General features: G+C 32.3%; 1 protein-coding gene across 4 annotated transcripts in view; it reads left to right on the top strand.

Moving 5' to 3' along the window:
• The first annotated feature begins 927 nt into the window (after positions 1–927).
• Positions 928–20,338, top strand: part of LOC139518611 (E3 ubiquitin-protein ligase HECTD3-like) — a 69,488-nt gene continuing 50,077 nt past the window's right edge. For all 4 annotated transcript variants that reach the window (XM_071310102.1, XM_071310096.1, XM_071310093.1 and 1 more), the window contains exons 1-5: positions 928–1,354; positions 3,164–3,303; positions 3,754–3,985; positions 6,915–7,033; positions 8,131–8,244. In XM_071310102.1, coding sequence (XP_071166203.1) covers positions 1,028–1,354; positions 3,164–3,303; positions 3,754–3,985; positions 6,915–7,033; positions 8,131–8,244 — 932 coding nt within the window. In that variant the 5' untranslated portion in view covers positions 928–1,027. The remainder of the gene's footprint in view (positions 1,355–3,163; positions 3,304–3,753; positions 3,986–6,914; positions 7,034–8,130; positions 8,245–20,338) is intronic.

Here is a 20,338-nt window from a genome sequence, read left to right as displayed (position 1 = left end):
ATATAAACGTGTCAAGTTCGATTTTGATGGCTTTGACATTGCTGGTTTACAATTTGTTCCTCTTCTTCTTTGCTTAGTATACAGCATTTATTTTGCTTATTGTTGAAGGCTGTATTCTTTCATATTTGCGTTTTAAAAGGATATTTGTGACATTGGCAAGCACACCCGGGGCCGACATCTCCTGATTTTTTTAGTAATTTATATTCCCTTCATTAGTAAAACGTACACGACAAAAAACATTTTATTGATCATCGGGCCACATATAATTTTACCAAAATAAGCTCTTGAGGGCTTTTTACCGAATATAAATAATATACATACAAGTAAGGAGCATGTAATCCAGTGATTGTCGTTTATAGTGTACTTGACTATATATGAAAAAATATTATCAATCTTTTACATTTAAGAGATCATATTATAAACAGGCGGGTCACTATAATCTATTTACTACACAGGCACTTGTCTCAGAAAAAAATTCTTTTAATATATTTAAAATCGTCAATTGCCACTGATCATTTTTTTTTCTTTTCAGAACTATGCAGCTATTAAGGCATCTTTTCAATGGGCTTGATTGATCTTCGAAATTCAAAGGAATACTTGGGTGTTCTTTCTTGTTCTTTCAGTGATAATTGATATTTTTGATTTTTTTCTCAGGCAGTATCTAGTCACGGTCCTGAGACTAGCTATAATGAGTCAATAGTATAGTAGTCTCAGATCTGTCGAAGGGCTCAAAAGATACATTGTTCAAATAATTTCATTGCACTATAAAAATCATGATTTTTTTGTAAAGAATTATCAATTATTATTAAACTGAGTGAATTTATTTTCAATACGATGATATCACTGCAAATATTAAATATAAATAGTCCAAGCCTACAATTATAATTTCCGGATTTTTTTCCGCTTCGACTTTGAAATTACATTCTCTTCTTGGACTTCCGGGGAATTTTTCGAAGAAATGATTCAACAACAATTTGGGCTGTTAAAGTTTATTTGATATTTTAATACATTAACAAACAGACAATTAATGCATTCTAAGGACCATAAACAAAATGGAGCCCAAGGTTCTAGTGTTGATAATTTATCAGGTTCAAGACGCAGATTAGCCAGAATCCGTTGTATTCTGGAATGTATCCAATGCTTAAAAGAGCGAAAAAAGTTTCCAGCATGCATTTGTTTTGTTCCTTCTGAAGTTGAATATAAATGCCAAAGTAAAACAACCCTAAGGGTCTATCCTGAACCCCTAAAAAACAGTAGAAAAATAAAAGACTTGCATTGTACAACAGAATCCCGAGTGGTAGCAAGTGGAGAAGAATATTGCAATTCTCAAGGGAAATGGCTAAGGATAAAAAGGGTAATCTTTGTGTTAAATAAAAAAAGACATAGAATTTTTAACATTGCCTTTCAAGACAAAAATTCGTGACTCTGAGGTCCTTATGTAATTTTTTACTATTTCAAGTATTTGCGGACCATACTAGGCATAGAGCATTGAATTGCTCAAAATATACATTGTTCAAATAATTTCATTTACATTACACTATAAAAATCATGAATTGTGTGAGTTCGTGGTCAAGTGGTTAAGACCGATGGCTACAGTGCTGAAGGTACTAAGTTCGTTCCTCACTCCGGATGCTAAAAATGTCAGTACATCAGAGGGGTGATTTTCACCCTCTCACACACATCTCCGGTACCCAGACCGGAGTTTAAACTCAAAGTTGCTCCAGACTTTGACCTGGAGATCAATCTGCTGATCAATATCTCTTCTGTTTGTCTGTTCCTGATGAGCAGCCTGGTGGTTTTCTCTGAGTACTTCGGCTTCCTCCACCATAATAACAGACTCTGCCCGGTGTCCTAACACTCCTTGTTGATAGGGTGGGGATTGACCTTGTAAATATTAAGCATTTTAAATACGCTAGTGACACATCTCCATTAATTCTGATAGGGAGTGTACATGAATTCTCTCGCAGCTCTCGAGGGGTTTTGGATATCGGAGGAATCTAAAAGTACATGCATACCAAGAGCTACGGAATGTTTACTATTTCAAAACATAGGGTTCTGTGGCTATACAAAAATATGATGCAAGATGTTTTGAATAATTGTATTTTGCATATTTGTTATACATGTTAGTGTTAGTATTCAGATACAAATTTACAGGTGATTGCTTGCATCTTATTCATGTTTTGACAGTCAGAAAACCAGAATGAAGTTTGCCTGTGTTCAGTATTGTTTGTTGAACATATATCACATACATGTACATGTTTCTTTGTGCACAGAATTCAAAGTACTAGACACAGGATGTAAAATGATATGGGTATTGGGTAGAACTATTAAAATCAAATGCACATAAATGTTATACATGTGCTTAATATCGACCTCATGAGTCATGACACTTCATTTTTGTTCAAAGAGTTCCTGAATGAATCAATAAGTTAAGTAGAATAAATGCCAGCTCAAAGTCCACTACGATTATTGGTTGGGACTCTAGCATACAATACACCACTACTTCAGAAATAGTGCTTACATCTGATTTAAAACCAAAAGTTTATATCTATACTACTTAGGGAGGGACTGATTTTATTGAGTTGCAACTCTTCTGAAACCAAACAAAGTGTGATATATTTGTGATAAGACAGTTAAATGAAGTGTTTTGTAAATCCTTAACTTGTCTTTATAACAATTTTATTCCCAATAAGGGCATCAGGAAACAGGTACATTGCAAATGCAAACAACCATGGAATTACACGTAGAAAAATATGTATTCTAGCTTCATGTACATGTACTACCTTGTTTGTGAAAAATACATGTATATCATTGTATATAAACACAAGAATGATACAAAAATAAAGAAGTACATGTATAGTGCTGACATTTATTTACTTGTGATCAGTATACATTCATGACATTTAACATTAAAAAACAGATATAAGAAACTATTTCTTTTAAACAGTGCACACAAAAAAGCTGCAAAAATTGTAACTTTTGAAAATCTTGCCATGCACTAATAACCCTATGGCTATGGGGATTTTCAAAAGTTGGCAGCTATGTTGTAATTGATTGATTAGTAAGCTGTATATTTATTGGAAGTGATTTTTTCAAATTTTTGTCAGGAAAAAAACTTGTTTGCATGTATCTTACAATGAATCATGTTTATTTATCGTAACAGTTTAGAGTAACATCAAATGAGGAAGAAAAATTTGATAATGAAGCTTGGATACAACAGTTCAGCAGCAAAAGTTCCAATGATGAAGCACCTGTTTTAGTTCCAGTAGACAAAGCATTAAAAAGGACAAATCCAATCTCCAAGTAACTATATCATTAAATAATTTAAATTTGGCTTACTGGTTCATGATGTATACATGGTATATGGTATGGAAACTGATTTTAGTTAAAAATTACCTTTTTAGAGGCAGTGAGTTGTAGGCATAACAGAGGGTGGGCCAGTTAGAAACTGGAATAAAATATCTGAGGCATGTAAATAAAATGCTTCTATGAGTACCCCATACATTTTTGTAGAATCATGAGAAAAATTATTCAAATATTTAACATGCTATTAATGTTGAATAGAGAATTTGATTCTGACAAAATACACTTATATAAGTTGTACTATTAACTGACTGCAGAGTTTTTAGTTGTTTTACCGTTTTGAATGGAAACAAAACAGAAACTGACAAATACTTTATAATTTATATTGTGTATGTAAGTAAAGAATTAGATTCTTTTTTGTTATTTTAAGAATGTTTTCATGAATTGCAGTTGGGAAGAAGTTGTAGAACAACACTTTGCCATTCAGCTACCTAAAAAGAAATTAGACATCATGGCCGCTGATGAAGAAGCTGTAGATAAATTAAGACAAGTACCTGCTAACTGGTCTATAGAATGTGAAGAAGCCTTAGTTCGTTTAATGTCACAACATATACCTCCAGAAAATGATCATCTAGGAAGCATTAAAAACTATGTAGAGGCTGTCGATGTCTCTTCCTGCTGTGTGAGTAAAATCCTCCCAAAAATTTCCTCCCAACTAAACACTAATGGTCAGTGCATGCTATTGTCATTTAGAACCAGTTGGTTTTTTTTGAAGATTTTGTCCTCTAATGTTTTTACTTTAAAAAAAATCATCCTGAGTTTGTGTACTTTTAAAAAGGTACCCATTGCCTTGTCAACCAATCAAAATGATCACTTTGATTGAAAAAAGGATAAAATCAGTAAATAGATGTACCTTTAGATATCCTATGAAATGTAAGTTTTAAGGTGAAATACCACCATTGATTTTCCCCTATTAGTCTTTGTTAAATTTGCACTTTTCGAAAACATGTGTAGAATTTATCTTTGTTTCAAATAAAGAAATACTTGGCATGAGTAAAGCTTTATCCTGTCCAGTACTATAGAAAAAAATTCACATAGCATTTCATTGCATATAAGAAAATAACCATCACTGTAAGTTAACCAATCAAATTTTTCATTATAAATAGTATTTTTTTCACTTATTTATTGACATGATAATAAATATAACATTTTATTTTTAAATTCACGTTCGCACCCACTCATGTTCGCCCCCTTTCACATTCGCACCCTACATGTTCGCGCCCAATTTTAATTGGTTTTGTGTTTAATAACTTTGTAATTAAGTTTTGGCAAGTGTATTCTTATAAGTATATTTGTTGTCATTGTCTTAAAATAAAGTGAGATGTGTTGAATAAATCTTAATCATGTTTTGGATGGTTTATTGTTAAAAAAAAAAATCCTTTCTAAATAAAGTGGGATTCTGTCAACGTTTTATTTTGTGTTGAATAACTCTGAATCATGTTTTGGTTAGGCTTAAATTAAAATATTGTTTGTTTGCCCTTTACCGACCGACCCTATAAATTCGTTCCGCCTGAAAATCTTTTATTTGTGTTTACCAGCAAGATTTTATTTTATTTTATTTTTTGTTCCTACCAAAAATCTTATATTTGTATTTCCCGCTCAAAACTTTTTTACCGGAATTCTCAGGTTTTATCTTTCCTGTATAAGGTCTAGTCCGTTTGGTATCACATGAGCGTTTGACATGAATGAACACTTGTATTTGGAGTTTCAAAGCATTTGTTTGAAATCGATGTTGAAAGCTTTGAAATCATGATTTAACGAACGTTACTCTGTGTCTTTAAATTATACATGAAGAGCAGGGTTCATTCAAAAAAAGTTCGTCCAATATTAAATTATCAACGTGTGTACAAAATATTTTATAAACAGATTTTGTATCCTATGTAGGGATGGCCTAGCTTTGGTGGTCCGTCGATTACAATGATTATGTTAATGATGCCTTCGACCAGCATTGATATATTCTGATTTATATCTGACATGAACCAAAGGTCTGTAAAGGGGAGAATAGTTGGCAGTAAAATCGCCAAGTTTTCCCATACAGATCATTTATAAATGCGGTGTAAAATACGTGACAAGTCTTGTAGCATTTTTATTGGAAACACAGGCACACACAAAAATTTAAACACTCTAGGGACTTTTTCTACTAGTAATGTACAATGTATTTCTACCAGAAAAAAGTTATCTCTTACCTGCTCACAGAAAAACTTTAGGTCTAGGTAAGCGTTCAAGGTACATAGTACTATTAGTGCAAGTTAAAATTCTTAAAAATTCCAGGTATGTAAACGTTTAAAATATGCCGCACAGCCCTATATTTTGAAATTTGAAAAAAATTGTAGTGCATATGAATTAACTTCACATTCTACATGATATTTTTTTTCTTCAAAACTTGGGACTATTATACTAATATTCCTAGAAACTTATTAGCAAAAGCATACTTAAACAAAAGCAATACAGACAAAAATGACATCATGCAGATTTTGTATCTATAAAATAAAATATTATACCTACCTGCCTACCCATGACAAAAAATGTACCGAGCTAAGTTATTTTTTGGGAAATAAAAATAAAGTATTTTACCTACCTACCTACCCCGTTTCAAAACATAGGGTCGGAAAAGGGCAAACAAACAATATTTTAATTTAGGCCTTATAATAGTGTATTGCTATATTTTATTGTTTCATTGTTTCAGATCAAAGGGACCAAGCTGTTAAAACAATTATCTTTTGTGTTTTTCATTTAAAATCTTTAATGTTTACTCATACCAGGTTTCATCTTTTCAGGGTATGGCCGTTTCATCCTATGGACATCATGGCAGTATGGCAGTTACGTCATGCATCACATTTATTTACCTTCTTCCACCTCAGAGCTATCAGCTCTTTGATTTGTAATATTTCACTTAAATAACAAGAAATTTTAACACATGAGATTACTCACAAGGTCAAAGGTGAATGTACAACTTCCCATATTAGGTGTAATACCACCATTGATTTTCCGCTATAAGTCTTTGTTAAATTTGCACTTTTCAAAAAAAATGTGTAGAATTTATCTTTGTTCCAAATAAAGAAATACTTGGCATGAGTAAAGCTTTATCCTGTCCAGTACTATAGAAAAAAATTCACATAGCATTTCATTGCATATAAGAAAATAACCATCACTGTGAGTTAACCAATCAAATTTCTCCCACTATTTTATCTGTGTACAAGGTTTAGTCACCATGTAACCTCAAGATTACAAAATATTCTATAGAAATCCCAAACAAAAAATAATGGTGCTTTGAAATACCTAAGACATACGTTTATGACACAGAAATATTTTACTGCAATAAAATGTAGGATTAATTACCTACAACTGTCAAATCAAGGTAATATTTTTTTTCGACCTATTTTCGTATACAACCGGATGTTGTGACGTACCATGACTTGGTGGTATTACACCTTAATTATATTTATCAAAGCTTGGGGAAATAAAGAAGATCACTTTTCAGATTTATAGATATGCATTGTTTAATTGATCTATACTACCATGAATGATATTTTATTAACACAATATTACAGGATGAATCTACTGGTTCCTCTCCCCTGACTGATGGGGATCCTGACACATACTGGGAAAGTGATGGTAGTGCAGGCAGACACTGGATAGAACTCAAAATGAAGAAAGGTGCTGTGATATCGTAAGTAATAGATATTAAATAAAGGAAGGTCAGCACTTTGATATCTAACCTGAATAATTCAGTCCCTGCCCATAATCCATCTCTCCTAATTGGGAGGGCCCGATTTTAAAACACAATAAAAGCTCTTCAAGAATCCTGTATTTTGATTGGTGCCCTGTTGAAGATGTGACCAACAGGAATCAGCTCAATTTTATCCGAATATGTAAATCTGGAGCTAATTCGGAATGATTGATTGACGATTTTACACTGGCAAGCATCGAGGCGTTAATGGAGAAATTATAGATCAGCAGAATATAGCGAGTGATTTATTAGGGTTATGTGATATTGTAAGTACTTAACATAAAATAAAGAAAGGTCAGCACTAAGATATCGGAAGTATTTTAAACATTAAACAAAAAATTAAACATAAAATTAAGAATTAAGACTTATAGGACTGTTATACATGTATCTTAAGTAACAGACGTAGAATGGAGAACAAAGATATCATATTGTTAATGCAAGGATCAAAGGAATGTAATTCAGAGGGTGTACTACCTCCAAAATATTGATTTATAAGATTTTGATTTGAAATTAAACTTTTAGAGAACATATAAGAATCAAGGAATTATGATGATTCTTTTGTTAAACAAATAGGATTATAAAATTTAAACACTTTAGTGAAGAAATTTTACAAGTGATATGATATTGTGGTTGATAAAATCTATGTCACCAGATATTAAATTTTAAGAATAACTGGTAAAAGTCTTTTAAAAGTACTTCTGGCATCCTGACAAAGAACAAATATAACTTGTAGAATGATGTCAGATAACATTTGAAATAGTAAATGCAGGTTGTCATGTTATGTAACTGTGATATATGTAATAGACCTGTTCGGCTGTTATCTGCTCACTAGTAACGTTTACTTTTTGACATATTTCTCATTTCCATTCTCAATTTGATATCCAAATACCAACAAAAATTTAGAACTATAACCATCGACCATCCATGGCTTCCTCAAATACTGAAATGGGATATATGTCATAAAAGGAATAAATTAATAACATTATCTACATTATATTTAACTGACAAAAGTTATATTATATTTTGTTGTATTACAGAGAATTGAAGGTGACCTTAGATGGTTCTGATGACAATTATCTCCCACGGAAACTTGTAGTGGAGGGCGGAGAACCTAATAATTTTACTGTGTTGAATACTGTTAATATTACTTGGTATGTACAGGTTTTCAGTACTAGTTATTACATTCCCTCTGTTGAATACTGTTAATATTACTTGGTATGTACAGGTTTTCAGTACTAGTTATTACATTCCCTCTGTTGAAGAATGTTAATATTACTTGGTATGTACAGGTTTTCAGTACTAGTTATTACATTCCCTCTGTTGAATACTGTTAATATTACTTGGTATGTACAGGTTTTCAGTACTAGTTATTACATTCCCTCTGTTGAAGAATGTTAATATTACTTGGTATGTACAGGTTTTCAGTACTAGTTATTACATTCCCTCTGTTGAATACTGTTAATATTACTTGGTATGTACAGGTTTTCAGTACTAGTTATTACATTCCCTCTGTTGAAGAATGTAAATATTACTTGGTATGTACAGGTTTTCAGTACTAGTTATTACATTCCCTCTGTTGAAGACTGTTAATATTACTTGGTATGTACAGGTTTTCAGTACTAGTTATTACATTCCCTCTGTTGAAGACTGTTAATATTACTTGGTATGTACAGGTTTTCAGTACTAGTTATTACATTCCCTCTGTTGAATACTGTTAATATTACTCGGTATGTACAGGTTTTCAGTACTAGTTATTACATTCCCTCTGTTGAAGACTGTTAATATTACTTGGTATGTACAGGTTTTCAGTACTAGTTATTACATTCCCTCTGTTGAAGAATGTTAATATTACTTGGTATGTACAGGTTTTCAGTACTAGTTATTACATTCCCTCTGTTGAAGACTGTTAATATTACTGGGTATGTACAGGTTTTCAGTACTAGTTATTACATTCCCTCTGTTGAAGAATGTCAATATTACTTGGTATGTACAGGTTTTCAGTACTAGTTATTACATTCCCTCTGTTGAAGAATGTTAATATTACTTGGTATGTACAGGTTTTCAGTACTAGTTATTACATTCCCTCTGTTGAATACTGTTAATATTACTTGGTATGTACAGGTTTTCAGTACTAGTTATTATATTCCCTCTGTTGAAGAATGTTAATATTACTTGGTATGTACAGGTTTTCAGTACTAGTTATTACATTCCCTCTGTTGAATACTGCTAATATTACTTGGTATGTACAGGTTTTCAGTACTAGTTATTACATTCCCTCTGTTGAAGAATGTTAATATTACTTGGTATGTACAGGTTTTCAGTACTAGTTATTACATTCCCTCTGTTGAAGAATGTTAATATTACTTGGTATGTACAGGTTTTCAGTACTAGTTATTACATTCCCTCTGTTGAATACTGTTAATATTACTTGGTATGTACAGGTTTTCAGTACTAGTTATTACATTCCCTCTGTTGAAGAATGTTAATATTACTTGGTATGTACAGGTTTTCAGTACTAGTTATTACATTCCCTCTGTTGAATACTGTTAATATTACTTGGTATGTACAGGTTTTCAGTACTAGTTATTACATTCCCTCTGTTGAATACTGTTAATATTACTTGGTATGTACAGGTTTTCAGTACTAGTTATTCCCTCTGTTGAAGAATGTTAATATTACTCGGTATGTACAGGTTTTCAGTACTAGTTATTACATTCCCTCTGTTGAAGAATGTTAATATTACTTGGTATGTACAGGTTTACAGTACTAGTTATTACATTCCCTCTGTTGAATACTGTTAATATTACTTGGTATGTACAGGTTTTCAGTACTAGTTATTACATTCCCTCTGTTGAATACTGTTAATATTACTTGGTATGTACAGGTTTTCAGTACTAGTTATTACATTCCCTCTGTTGAAGACTGTAAATATTACTTGGTATGTACAGGTTTTCAGTACTAGTTATTACATTCCCTCTGTTGAAGACTGTTAATATTACTTGGTATGTACAGGTTTTCAGTACTAGTTATTACATTCCCTCTGTTGAAGAATGTTAATATTACTTGGTATGTACAGGTTTTCAGTGCTAGTTATTACATTCCCTCTGTTGAAGACTGTTAATATTACTGGGTATGTACAGGTTTTCAGTACTAGTTATTACATTCCCTCTGTTGAAGAATGTCAATATTACTTGGTATGTACAGGTTTTCAGTACTAGTTATTACATTCCCTCTGTTGAAGAATGTTAATATTACTTGGTATGTACAGGTTTTCAGTACTAGTTATTACATTCCCTCTGTTGAATACTGTTAATATTACTTGGTATGTACAGGTTTTCAGTACTAGTTATTATATTCCCTCTGTTGAAGAATGTTAATATTACTTGGTATGTACAGGTTTTCAGTCCTAGTTATTACATTCCCTCTGTTGAAGACTGTTAATATTACTTGGTATGTACAGGTTTTCAGTACTAGTTATTACATTCCCTCTGTTGAATACTGTTAATATTACTTGGTATGTATAGGTTTTCAGTACTAGTTATTACACTCCCTCTGTTGAAGAATGTTAATATTACTTGGTATGTACAGGTTTTCAGTACTAGTTATTACAGTAAGTAAGTAAGTAAGTAAGTAAATAGTTTATTATAGTGTCACGATCCAATATACATCATCATATACAATATAAAAATCTTTAAAACCATATTAGATCCCTGCCTTTAAGACATATGAGACACTTTCATCCTTTTCAAACTAAAAAATATATACTATAATGTAAAAGAAATATTTAAATAATAAAACTTTTCATGATACTAAAAATTCTAAGAAAACTCTTTTAAGTTCATTTATACAATCAATAATGTTTAAAAATTTACAAATTAATTTTCCTACGTTTAAACATAAGATGTAATGTCTTGGCTAATAAAACCTGAGCATGATCACAGTTCATAATAAAATCAAATTTTTCATCAGAGTTAAAAGCATTAAAAGTGTTATTCAAAGCATTAATATAATTAAAAAGTTCTTCTCTTATATCTGAATAAAAATTACAGTCTATTAAAAAATGTTGTTCTGTCTCTATAAAATTGTTATTGCAGAAAAGACGAAGTCTATCACATAATGGAGTGGTCGGCTTGGTGTAACGTCCGGTCTCAACCGCAAGCGGCAGCGATCCACATCGAAAGTTTGATCAAATGCGTCGATGGTCACGAAAGTTGATTGTTTTAACAAATAGACTAGTTTTGCAATTGTTTTTAAACCTTCTGAATGTTCTAAGCTTGTTTCCATTTACAGAATTTTTATCGTCAAAAACATCAATTAACCATTTCTCTTGATCTATAGCTGTTAATTTGTCTTGAGCCATTCGTAGCTTTTGTTTGATTGTTATGTTGAGATTGATTAAAAAGTTCAATTCAGATTTTCTCAGTAAAGCTAATACACGTGAATGCCAAGATCGTTGTTTTGTCTTACTAGTTTCATGGATAGTCCGAACTATTCTATCATCCTCTAAATTAGAAAGTTTGAAAAATAATCTCATAACTTCAATGTTCTGTTTTGTTTTAACTGTTGTCCATCCCATATCTCCACGAACGGCTAGATTGGTGGAGTTTTTAAAGGCCCCTAAAAAGTATCTACATGCCCTATTTTGCACAGTTTCTAGTTGCTTATGTTCCGATATACCCCAGATACTTGATCCATACAACAATACAGGTTGAACAAGGTTTTCATATAATTTTTCATATATATCAAAGTCCATTCCACCACAGGCTATAAATTTGGTATACAGTGCCGACAAAGCTCGACTGGCCGATTTTCTTACTTCTCTAACCGTAAACTTCCAGTCTAGGTGTTCATCTATCCACATTCCAAGATATCTATATTTGCTGTCGTACTTTACAACGGTATTTCCACACGAAAAATCAAAGTTAGATCGAGGTGAGGATCCACTTCTGAAATGCACTACACCAGTTTTGTCAAAATTTATACATAATCTCCATTTCAAACACCATATATGAACAATATTTAACATTTGCTGAAGTGATTCTTCGTTGGGCGCCAATAGAACAATGTCATCTGCGTATAATAATATCGAAATCATACTATCTGCATTAATTGGTATACCCAAATTCAAAGAGTTGATTTCATCTGCCAGATCGTTTACATAAACTGAGAACAAAGTCGGAGATAATTTACATCCTTGTTTCACACCCAAATTAACGTTAAACATATCTGTCATGTACCCATTGATTTTTACTGCGTAACGAACATCTACGTACAATGACTGTAACCCTTTCAAGAACTTTCCATTTATACCAAGTGCCATCAGTTTATACCACAACATTTCTCTGTTCACTGTGTCAAAGGCCTTTTTTGCGTCGATGAAGCACGCAAAAGTCGACTTACGTTCAATTTTCCTATTAGTTATAAGAGTTGTTAAAGCGTAAAGATGTTCCATACAGCCACGATCCTTCCTGAAACCGTTTTGCTCGTCAGCAAGAATGTTGTTGTCTTCTAACCAAGATGACAATCGTACATTTAGAATGTCAGCATATATTTTACAAGGAATTGACATAAGAGCTATTCCTCTATATCCCAGAGGATCACGGTTGTCTTTATCTGGTTTTAAAATCGGATTGATTAAGATTTGGTTCCAAGTTTCTGGTACAACTCCGTTATCGAATGCAAATTTTACGATCCTGAATATCATGTCAACACATGAATTGTTGCGGAGAAATTCTGCGCATATCTGGTCTAACCCGGTGGACTTGTTCAACTTTGCACGATAAACAGATTTTTCCACGTCCTCATATGAAATATCAGAGTTTAATGTGTCCGAGTTATTCTCAATATTGTTCACTAGGTCAAGATCTACTTGTTGTTGAATAAATGTTAGAAATCCCTCATCGTATTCCCCGTCGCTAGTGTTAAACAAATGTTCATATTCATTTTTCCAGGTTTCATAAACAACATTTATATCCTTGCTGATATTGCCATTAGGTAGACGAACTTCCATTGGTATTTTGTCACGTCTATCTTTCGCTATTCCTAGTTTTCCTATTTTTCGCCAAAAATCCCTCGTATTACTTTCTTTCGATAGGTCAAAAAGTTCTTTTTGTTGACGCAATTGATAATTACGCTTTTCCTTTCGCAAAAGTTTATCAAAATCATTTCTGGCTGTTACGAAATGTTCTCTAAGATGTTTTTTCTTCGGTCCACATATCTTACACTTTAGCCAAACTTTTTCTTGTTCACATGCGTTCTCCCAATGTTCTTGAAGGTTTTCGTTCCAGTATGGTTTATATTTTGACTTTCTACTAGTTATTTTATGCTGGTCATCATGTGCACTCTTGTGTCCTATTTTTGAGATAACTTCACTATCAATCAATTGAAATAAATTACTGTATGCTTCGTCAACGTCTCGTCTATCTGCAAGTGCATTTTCTATTTTGTTTATAGTTTGTTCAATTTTTTCTCGAGCATTGTCATCATTTAAGAAATCGTTAGGAATTTGGTAAGATTTTGGTTTATTTGGAATTCGTTTTAAATTTGTCGGATATTTTAACAAGGTATTATGAGGTACAAATGCTTCCCTTTTTATTACTGCCTGTAGCACTGAATGATCTGGTATTTGGCTGCACTCTTGAAGATCTAAGGAATCAGTTATATCAGACATGGTTTTCACATTGAAGTCTATGCACGAGTTTAAATTTTCGTGAGTTGTGAATATATAGTCAACTACCGATTTACCACGTTTTGAGATGCATGTAAAGTCTTGTTTTCCTTTTCTTCCGTTTATCATACAAATATTACAATCGACTAGAAAGTCAATGAGTAAATCTCCATTTGCATTTGATCCTTGGTCAATTGTCTCTCGACTTGGTATCTCGTCTACCCCTTCTATAAAGTCAGATGTATCTGAGCATCTAGAATTAAAATCTCCAACTATATATAATTTGCCTAAATTCTGATACATGTACACTTGTCTAGTAAGATCGGAATAGAAATGTTCGGGATCATTTGTTCGTGTTGAGCCTTTAGGTGGTAAGTAACACACACATATACAAAAAGTTTCATGCTCATTGGTAAGTTTCACCCAGAGTATGTCTTCTATGCTTTCATCTAATACTTCTATCTTGTACTGTTGTTCAATAATATCTTTAACGAATACTCCAACTCCTCCTGATCCACGTTTTGCTTTTTTATGATTTATTTTTCAGTTGTTTCCATAAAAATGATAGCCGTCTATATTAATTTTATTTTTACCAATCAGAAATGTTTCACATACACCAATGATGTCGCAGCTCAAATGTTCTAAAACTGTTTTTCGAAAGTTATAATTATCACTTTCAACATGATGCGACCAACCGCCTACGTTCCAAACACCAAGCAATAATTCCTATCTTCCATCATTTTGTGACTTATTTCGCTGAAAATTTCGCACTAATTTTCCTTGTGAGACTTTAAATTCGTTTAGTTTTCCCATCTCCTTTAAAATGGTGCGCATGTTGGAATTTGCCACTCTGGTTTCATATGGGATATCACTTTCAATATATACGTTTCTATACTTTTGTATTTTTCTAAGTTCTTTTTTCTTTTCCATAATTTCTACTTTGTTTTGTTTTGATTGCAATCTTGCTATAACAACTCCAGGTCGTGGTCCATTCGACTGTTTCCTCTCTACTTTTTCAACTATGATGTTTTTGAGTTTCATTCCATCTTTGACCATTGATATAACATTGTTTTTCAGACAATTGTTTGTTGGTGTTTCATTTTTATCTACTGGGAACATTTTAACAATAATATTTTTTCCTCTTTCATAATCTTCTGTGTTTGTTTGTTTCGGATTCTTCACAACCGATGCATATGACTTTTCAGCGCTGTTTAATCTATTCTTCATAGTATCTATTTCTGATTTTATTTCTTGCCTTACATTGCTGAATTCATTTTCTATCTTTGTATCAACAGCAATCAACAGTTTTTGTGATATCTTTTGTTCTAATCTGTATTCTAGATCGGTCATTTGTTTTGATAAAGTAGAAACAGCGGACTTCAATTCTAATGAAAGACTTATTACTAGAGATTTCAGATCCAAATCATTTAGGTTGTCACTGTCCGCAACATTTGCATTATTAAATTGTTCTTGAGTGTTTTTCGTCTTTTTGTTTTCATGTTCGGTTCTATTTAATTCTGAATCTGAGGCTGATAAGTTTCTTTTTCTACTTTGTTTATTCTTAGTCATTTTATGTGTTGATTCCTTATGTACAATTGCTTCTTCAATTATATCAATTTTATCTAAGTCAATGTTGTTATCCCGGATTTTATTACCAGGCATCTTGTTCACCTATCACCGGGCGTATCAACAGAAACAAATTTGTTTTCACTGCTCAACTGTTTATCCGCAAAATTACAGAGTGAACTGTCTATATTGATTAAGTGAGAATTATGATGTTATAATGTCAATTGTTTCATTAATATTCACTTACAATTGTAGATATTTTCATATTATTATCTGTCAGTTTACGTGCTACTTCTTGACACTAGGTGCGTTCGATCAGTCCCTCTGTTGAATACTGTTAATATTACTTGGTATGTACAGGTTTTCAGTACTAGTTATTACATTCCCTCTGTTGAAGAATGTTAATATTACTTGGTATGTACAGGTTTTCAGTACTAGTTATTACATTCCCTCTGTTGAAGAATGTTAATATTACTTGGTATGTACAGGTTTTCAGTACTAGTTATTATATTCCCTCTGTTGAAGAATGTTAATATTACTTGGTATGTACAGGTTTTCAGTACTAGTTATTCCCTCTGTTGAAGACTGTTAATATTACTTGGTATGTACAGGTTTTCAGTACTAGTTATTACACTCCCTCTGTTGAAGAATGTTAATATTACTTGGTATGTACAGGTTTTCAGTACTAGTTATTACATTCCCTCTGTTGAATACTGTTAATATTACTCGGTATGTACAGGTTTTCAGTACAAGTTATTATATTCCCTCTGTTGAAGAATGTTGATATTACTTGGTATGTACAGGTTTTCAGTACTAGTTATTACATTCCCTCTGTTGAATACTGTTAATATTACTGGGTATGTACAGGTTTTCAGTACTAGTTATTATATTCCCTCTGTTGAAGAATGTTAATATTACTCGGTATGTACAGGTTTTCAGTACTAGTTATTACATTCCCTCTGTTGAATACTGTTAATATTACTCGGTATGTACAGGTTTTCAGTACTAGTTATTATATTCCCTCTGTTGAAGAATGTTAATATTACTCGGTATGTACAGGTTTTCAGTACTAGTTATTCCCTCTGTTGAATACTGTTAATATTACTTGGTATGTACAGGTTTTCAGTACTAGTTATTACATTCCCTCTGTTGAAGACTGTTAATATTACTTGGTATGTACAGGTTTTCAGTCCTAGTTATTACATTCCCTCTGTTGAAGACTGTTAATATTACTTGGTATGTACAGGTTTTCAGTACTAGTTATTACATTCCCTCTGTTGAAGACTGTTAATATTACTTGGTATGTACAGGTTTTCAGTACTGGTTATTACATTCCCTCTGTTGAATACTGCTAATATTACTTGGTATGTACAGGTTTTCAGTACTAGTTATTACATTCCCTCTGTTGAAGAATGTTAATATTACTTGGTATGCACAGGTTTTCAGTACTAGTTATTACATTCCCTCTGTTGAAGAATGTTAATATTACTTGGTATGTACAGGTTTTCAGTACTAGTTATTACATTCCCTCTGTTGAATACTGTTAATATTACTTGGTATGTACAGGTTTTCAGTACTAGTTATTACATTCCCTCTGTTGAATACAGTTAATATTACTTGGTATGTACAGGTTTTCAGTACTAGTTATAACATTCCCTCTGTTGAATACTGTTAATATTACTTGGTATGTACAGGTTTTCAGTACTAGTTATTACATTCCCTCTGTTGATTACTGTTAATATTACTTGGTATGTACAGGTTTTCAGTACTAGTTATTACATTCCCTCTGTTGAAGACTGTTAATATTACTTGGTATGTACAGGTTTTCAGTACTAGTTATTACATTCCCTCTGTTGAATACTGTTAATATTACTTGGTATGTACAGGTTATCAGTACTAGTTATTACATTCCCTCTGTTGAAGAATGTTAATATTACTTGGTATGTACAGGTTTTCAGTACTAGTTATTACATTCCCTCTGTTGAAGAATGTTAATATTACTTGGTATGTACATGTTTTCAGTACTAGTTATTACATTCCCTCTGTTGAAGACTGTTAATATTACTTGGTATGTACAGGTTTTCATTACTAGTTATTACATTCCCTCTGTTGAAGACTGTTAATATTACTTGGTATGTACATGTTTTTAGTACTAGTTATTACATTCCCTCTGTTGAAGACTGTTAATATTACTTGGTATGTACAGGTTTTCAGTACTAGTTATTACATTCTCTCTGTTGAAGACTGTTAATATTACTTGGTATGTACAGGTTTTCAGTACTAGTTATTACATTCCCTCTGTTGAAGAATGTTAATATTACTTGGTATGTACAGGTTTTCAGTACTAGTTATTACATTCCCTCTGTTGAAGAATGTTAATATTACTTGGTATGTACAGGTACTAGTTATTACATTCCCTCTGTTGAAGACTGTTAATATTACTTGGTATGTACAGGTTTTCAGTACTAGTTATTACATTCCCTCTGTTGAAGACTGTTAATATTACTTGGTATGTACAGGTTTTCAGTACTAGTTATTACATTCCCTCTGTTGAAGACTGTTAATATTACTTGGTATGTACAGGTTTTCAGTACTAGTTATTACATTCCCTCTGTTGAAGAATGTTAATGTTACTTGGTATGTACAGGTTTTCAATACTAGTTATTACATCCCCTCTGTTGAAGAATGTTAATGTTACTTGGTATGTACAGGTTTTCAGTACTAGTTATTACATTCCCTCTGTTGAAGAATGTTAATGTTACTTGGTATGTACAGGTTTTCAGTACTAGTTATTACATTCCCTCTGTTGAAGACTGTTAATATTACTTGGTATGTACAGGTTTTCAGTACTAGTTATTACATTCCCTCTGTTGAAGACTGTTAATATTACTTGGTATGTACAGGTTTTCAGTACTAGTTATTACATTCCCTCTGTTGAAGACTGTTAATATTACTTGGTATGTACAGGTTTTCAGTACTAGTTATTACATTCCCTCTGTTGAAGACTGTTAATATAACTTGGTATGTACAGGTTTTCAGTACTAGTTATTACATTCCCTCTGTTGAAGAATGTTAATATTACTTGGTATGTACAGGTTTTCAGTACTAGTTATTACATTCCCTCTGTTGAAGACTGTTAATATTACTTGGTATGTACAGGTTTTCAGTACTAGTTATTACATTCCCTCTGTTGAAGAATGGAATGTTAATATTACTCGGTATGTACAGGTTTTCAGTACTAGTTATTACATTCCCTCTGTTGAATACTGTTAATATTACTCGGTATGTACAGGTTTTCAGTACTAGTTATTACATTCCCTCTGTTGAAGACTGTTAATATTACTTGGTATGTACAGGTTTTCAGTACTAGTTATTACATTCCCTCTGTTGAAGACTGTTAATATTACTTGGTATGTACAGGTTTTCAGTACTAGTTATTACATTCCCTCTGTTGAAGAATGTTAATATTACTTGGTATGTACAGGTTTTCAGTACTAGTTATTACATTCCCTCTGTTGAAGAATGTTAATATTACTTGGTATGTACAGGTTTTCAGTACTAGTTATTACATTCCCTCTGTTGAAGAATGTTAATATTACTTGGTATGTACAGGTTTTCAGTACTAGTTATTACATTCCATCTGTTGAAGAATGTTAATATTACTTGGTATGTACAGGTTTTCAGTACTAGTTATTACATTCCCTCTGTTGAAGAATGTTAATATTACTTGGTATGTACAGGTACTAGTTATTACATTTCCTCTGTTGAAGAATGTTAATATTACTTGGTATGTACAGGTACTAGTTATTACATTTCCTCTGTTGAAGAATGTTAATATTACTTGGTATGTACAGGTTTTCAGTACTAGTTATTACATTCCCTCTGTTGAAGACTGTTAATATTACTTGGTATGTACAGGTTTTCAGTACTAGTTATTACATTCCCTCTGTTGAAGACTGTTAATATTACTTGGTATGTACAGGTTTTCAGTACTAGTTATTACATTCCCTCTGTTGAAGAATGTTAATATTACTTGGTATGTACAGGTTTTCAGTACTAGTTATTACATTCCCACTGTTGAATACTGTTAATATTACTTGGTATGTACAGGTTTTCAGTACTAGTTATTACATTCCCTCTGTTGAATACTGTTAATATTACTTGGTATGTACAGGTTTTCAGTACTAGTTATTACATTCCCTCTGTTGAAGACTGTTAATATTACTTGGTATGTACAGGTTTTCAGTACTAGTTATTACATTCCCTCTGTTGAAGACTGTTAATGTTACTCGGTATGTACAGGTTTTCAGTACTAGTTATTACATTCCCTCTGTTGAAGAATGTTAATATTACTTGGTATGTACAGGTTTTCAGTACTAGTTATTACATTCCCTCTGTTGAATACTGTTAATATTACTTGGTATGTACAGGTTTTCAGTACTAGTTATTACATTCCCTCTGTTGAAGAATGTTAATATTACTCGGTATGTACAGGTTTTCAGTACTAGTTATTACATTCCCTCTGTTGAAGAATGTTAATATTACTTGGTATGTACAGGTTTTCAGTACTAGTTATTACATTCCCACTGTTGAAGAATGTTAATATTACTCGGTATGTACAGGTTTTCAGTACTAGTTATTACATTCCCTCTGTTGAAGAATGTTAATATTACTTGGTATGTACAGGTTTTCAGTACTAGTTATTACATTCCCTCTGTTGAAGAATGTTAATATTACTTGGTATGTACAGGTTTTCAGTACTAGTTATTACATTCCCTCTGTTGAAGAATGTTAATATTACTCGGTATGTACCGGTTTTCAGTACTAGTTTTTACATTCCCTCTGTTGAAGACTGTTAATATTACTCGGTATGTACAGGTTTTCAGTACTAGTTATTACATTCCCTCTGTTGAAGACTGTTAATATTACTTGGTATGTACAGGTTTTCAGTACTAGTTATTACATTCCCTCTGTTGAATACTGTTAATATTACTTGGTATGTACAGGTTTTC

Source organism: Mytilus edulis, chromosome 1, assembly GCF_963676685.1.
Source record: "Mytilus edulis chromosome 1, xbMytEdul2.2, whole genome shotgun sequence".
NCBI classification, from domain to species: domain Eukaryota; kingdom Metazoa; phylum Mollusca; class Bivalvia; order Mytilida; family Mytilidae; genus Mytilus; species Mytilus edulis.
The sequence above is the reverse complement of the archived record's forward strand: the minus strand, read 5'-3'. Positions and strand labels throughout refer to the sequence as shown.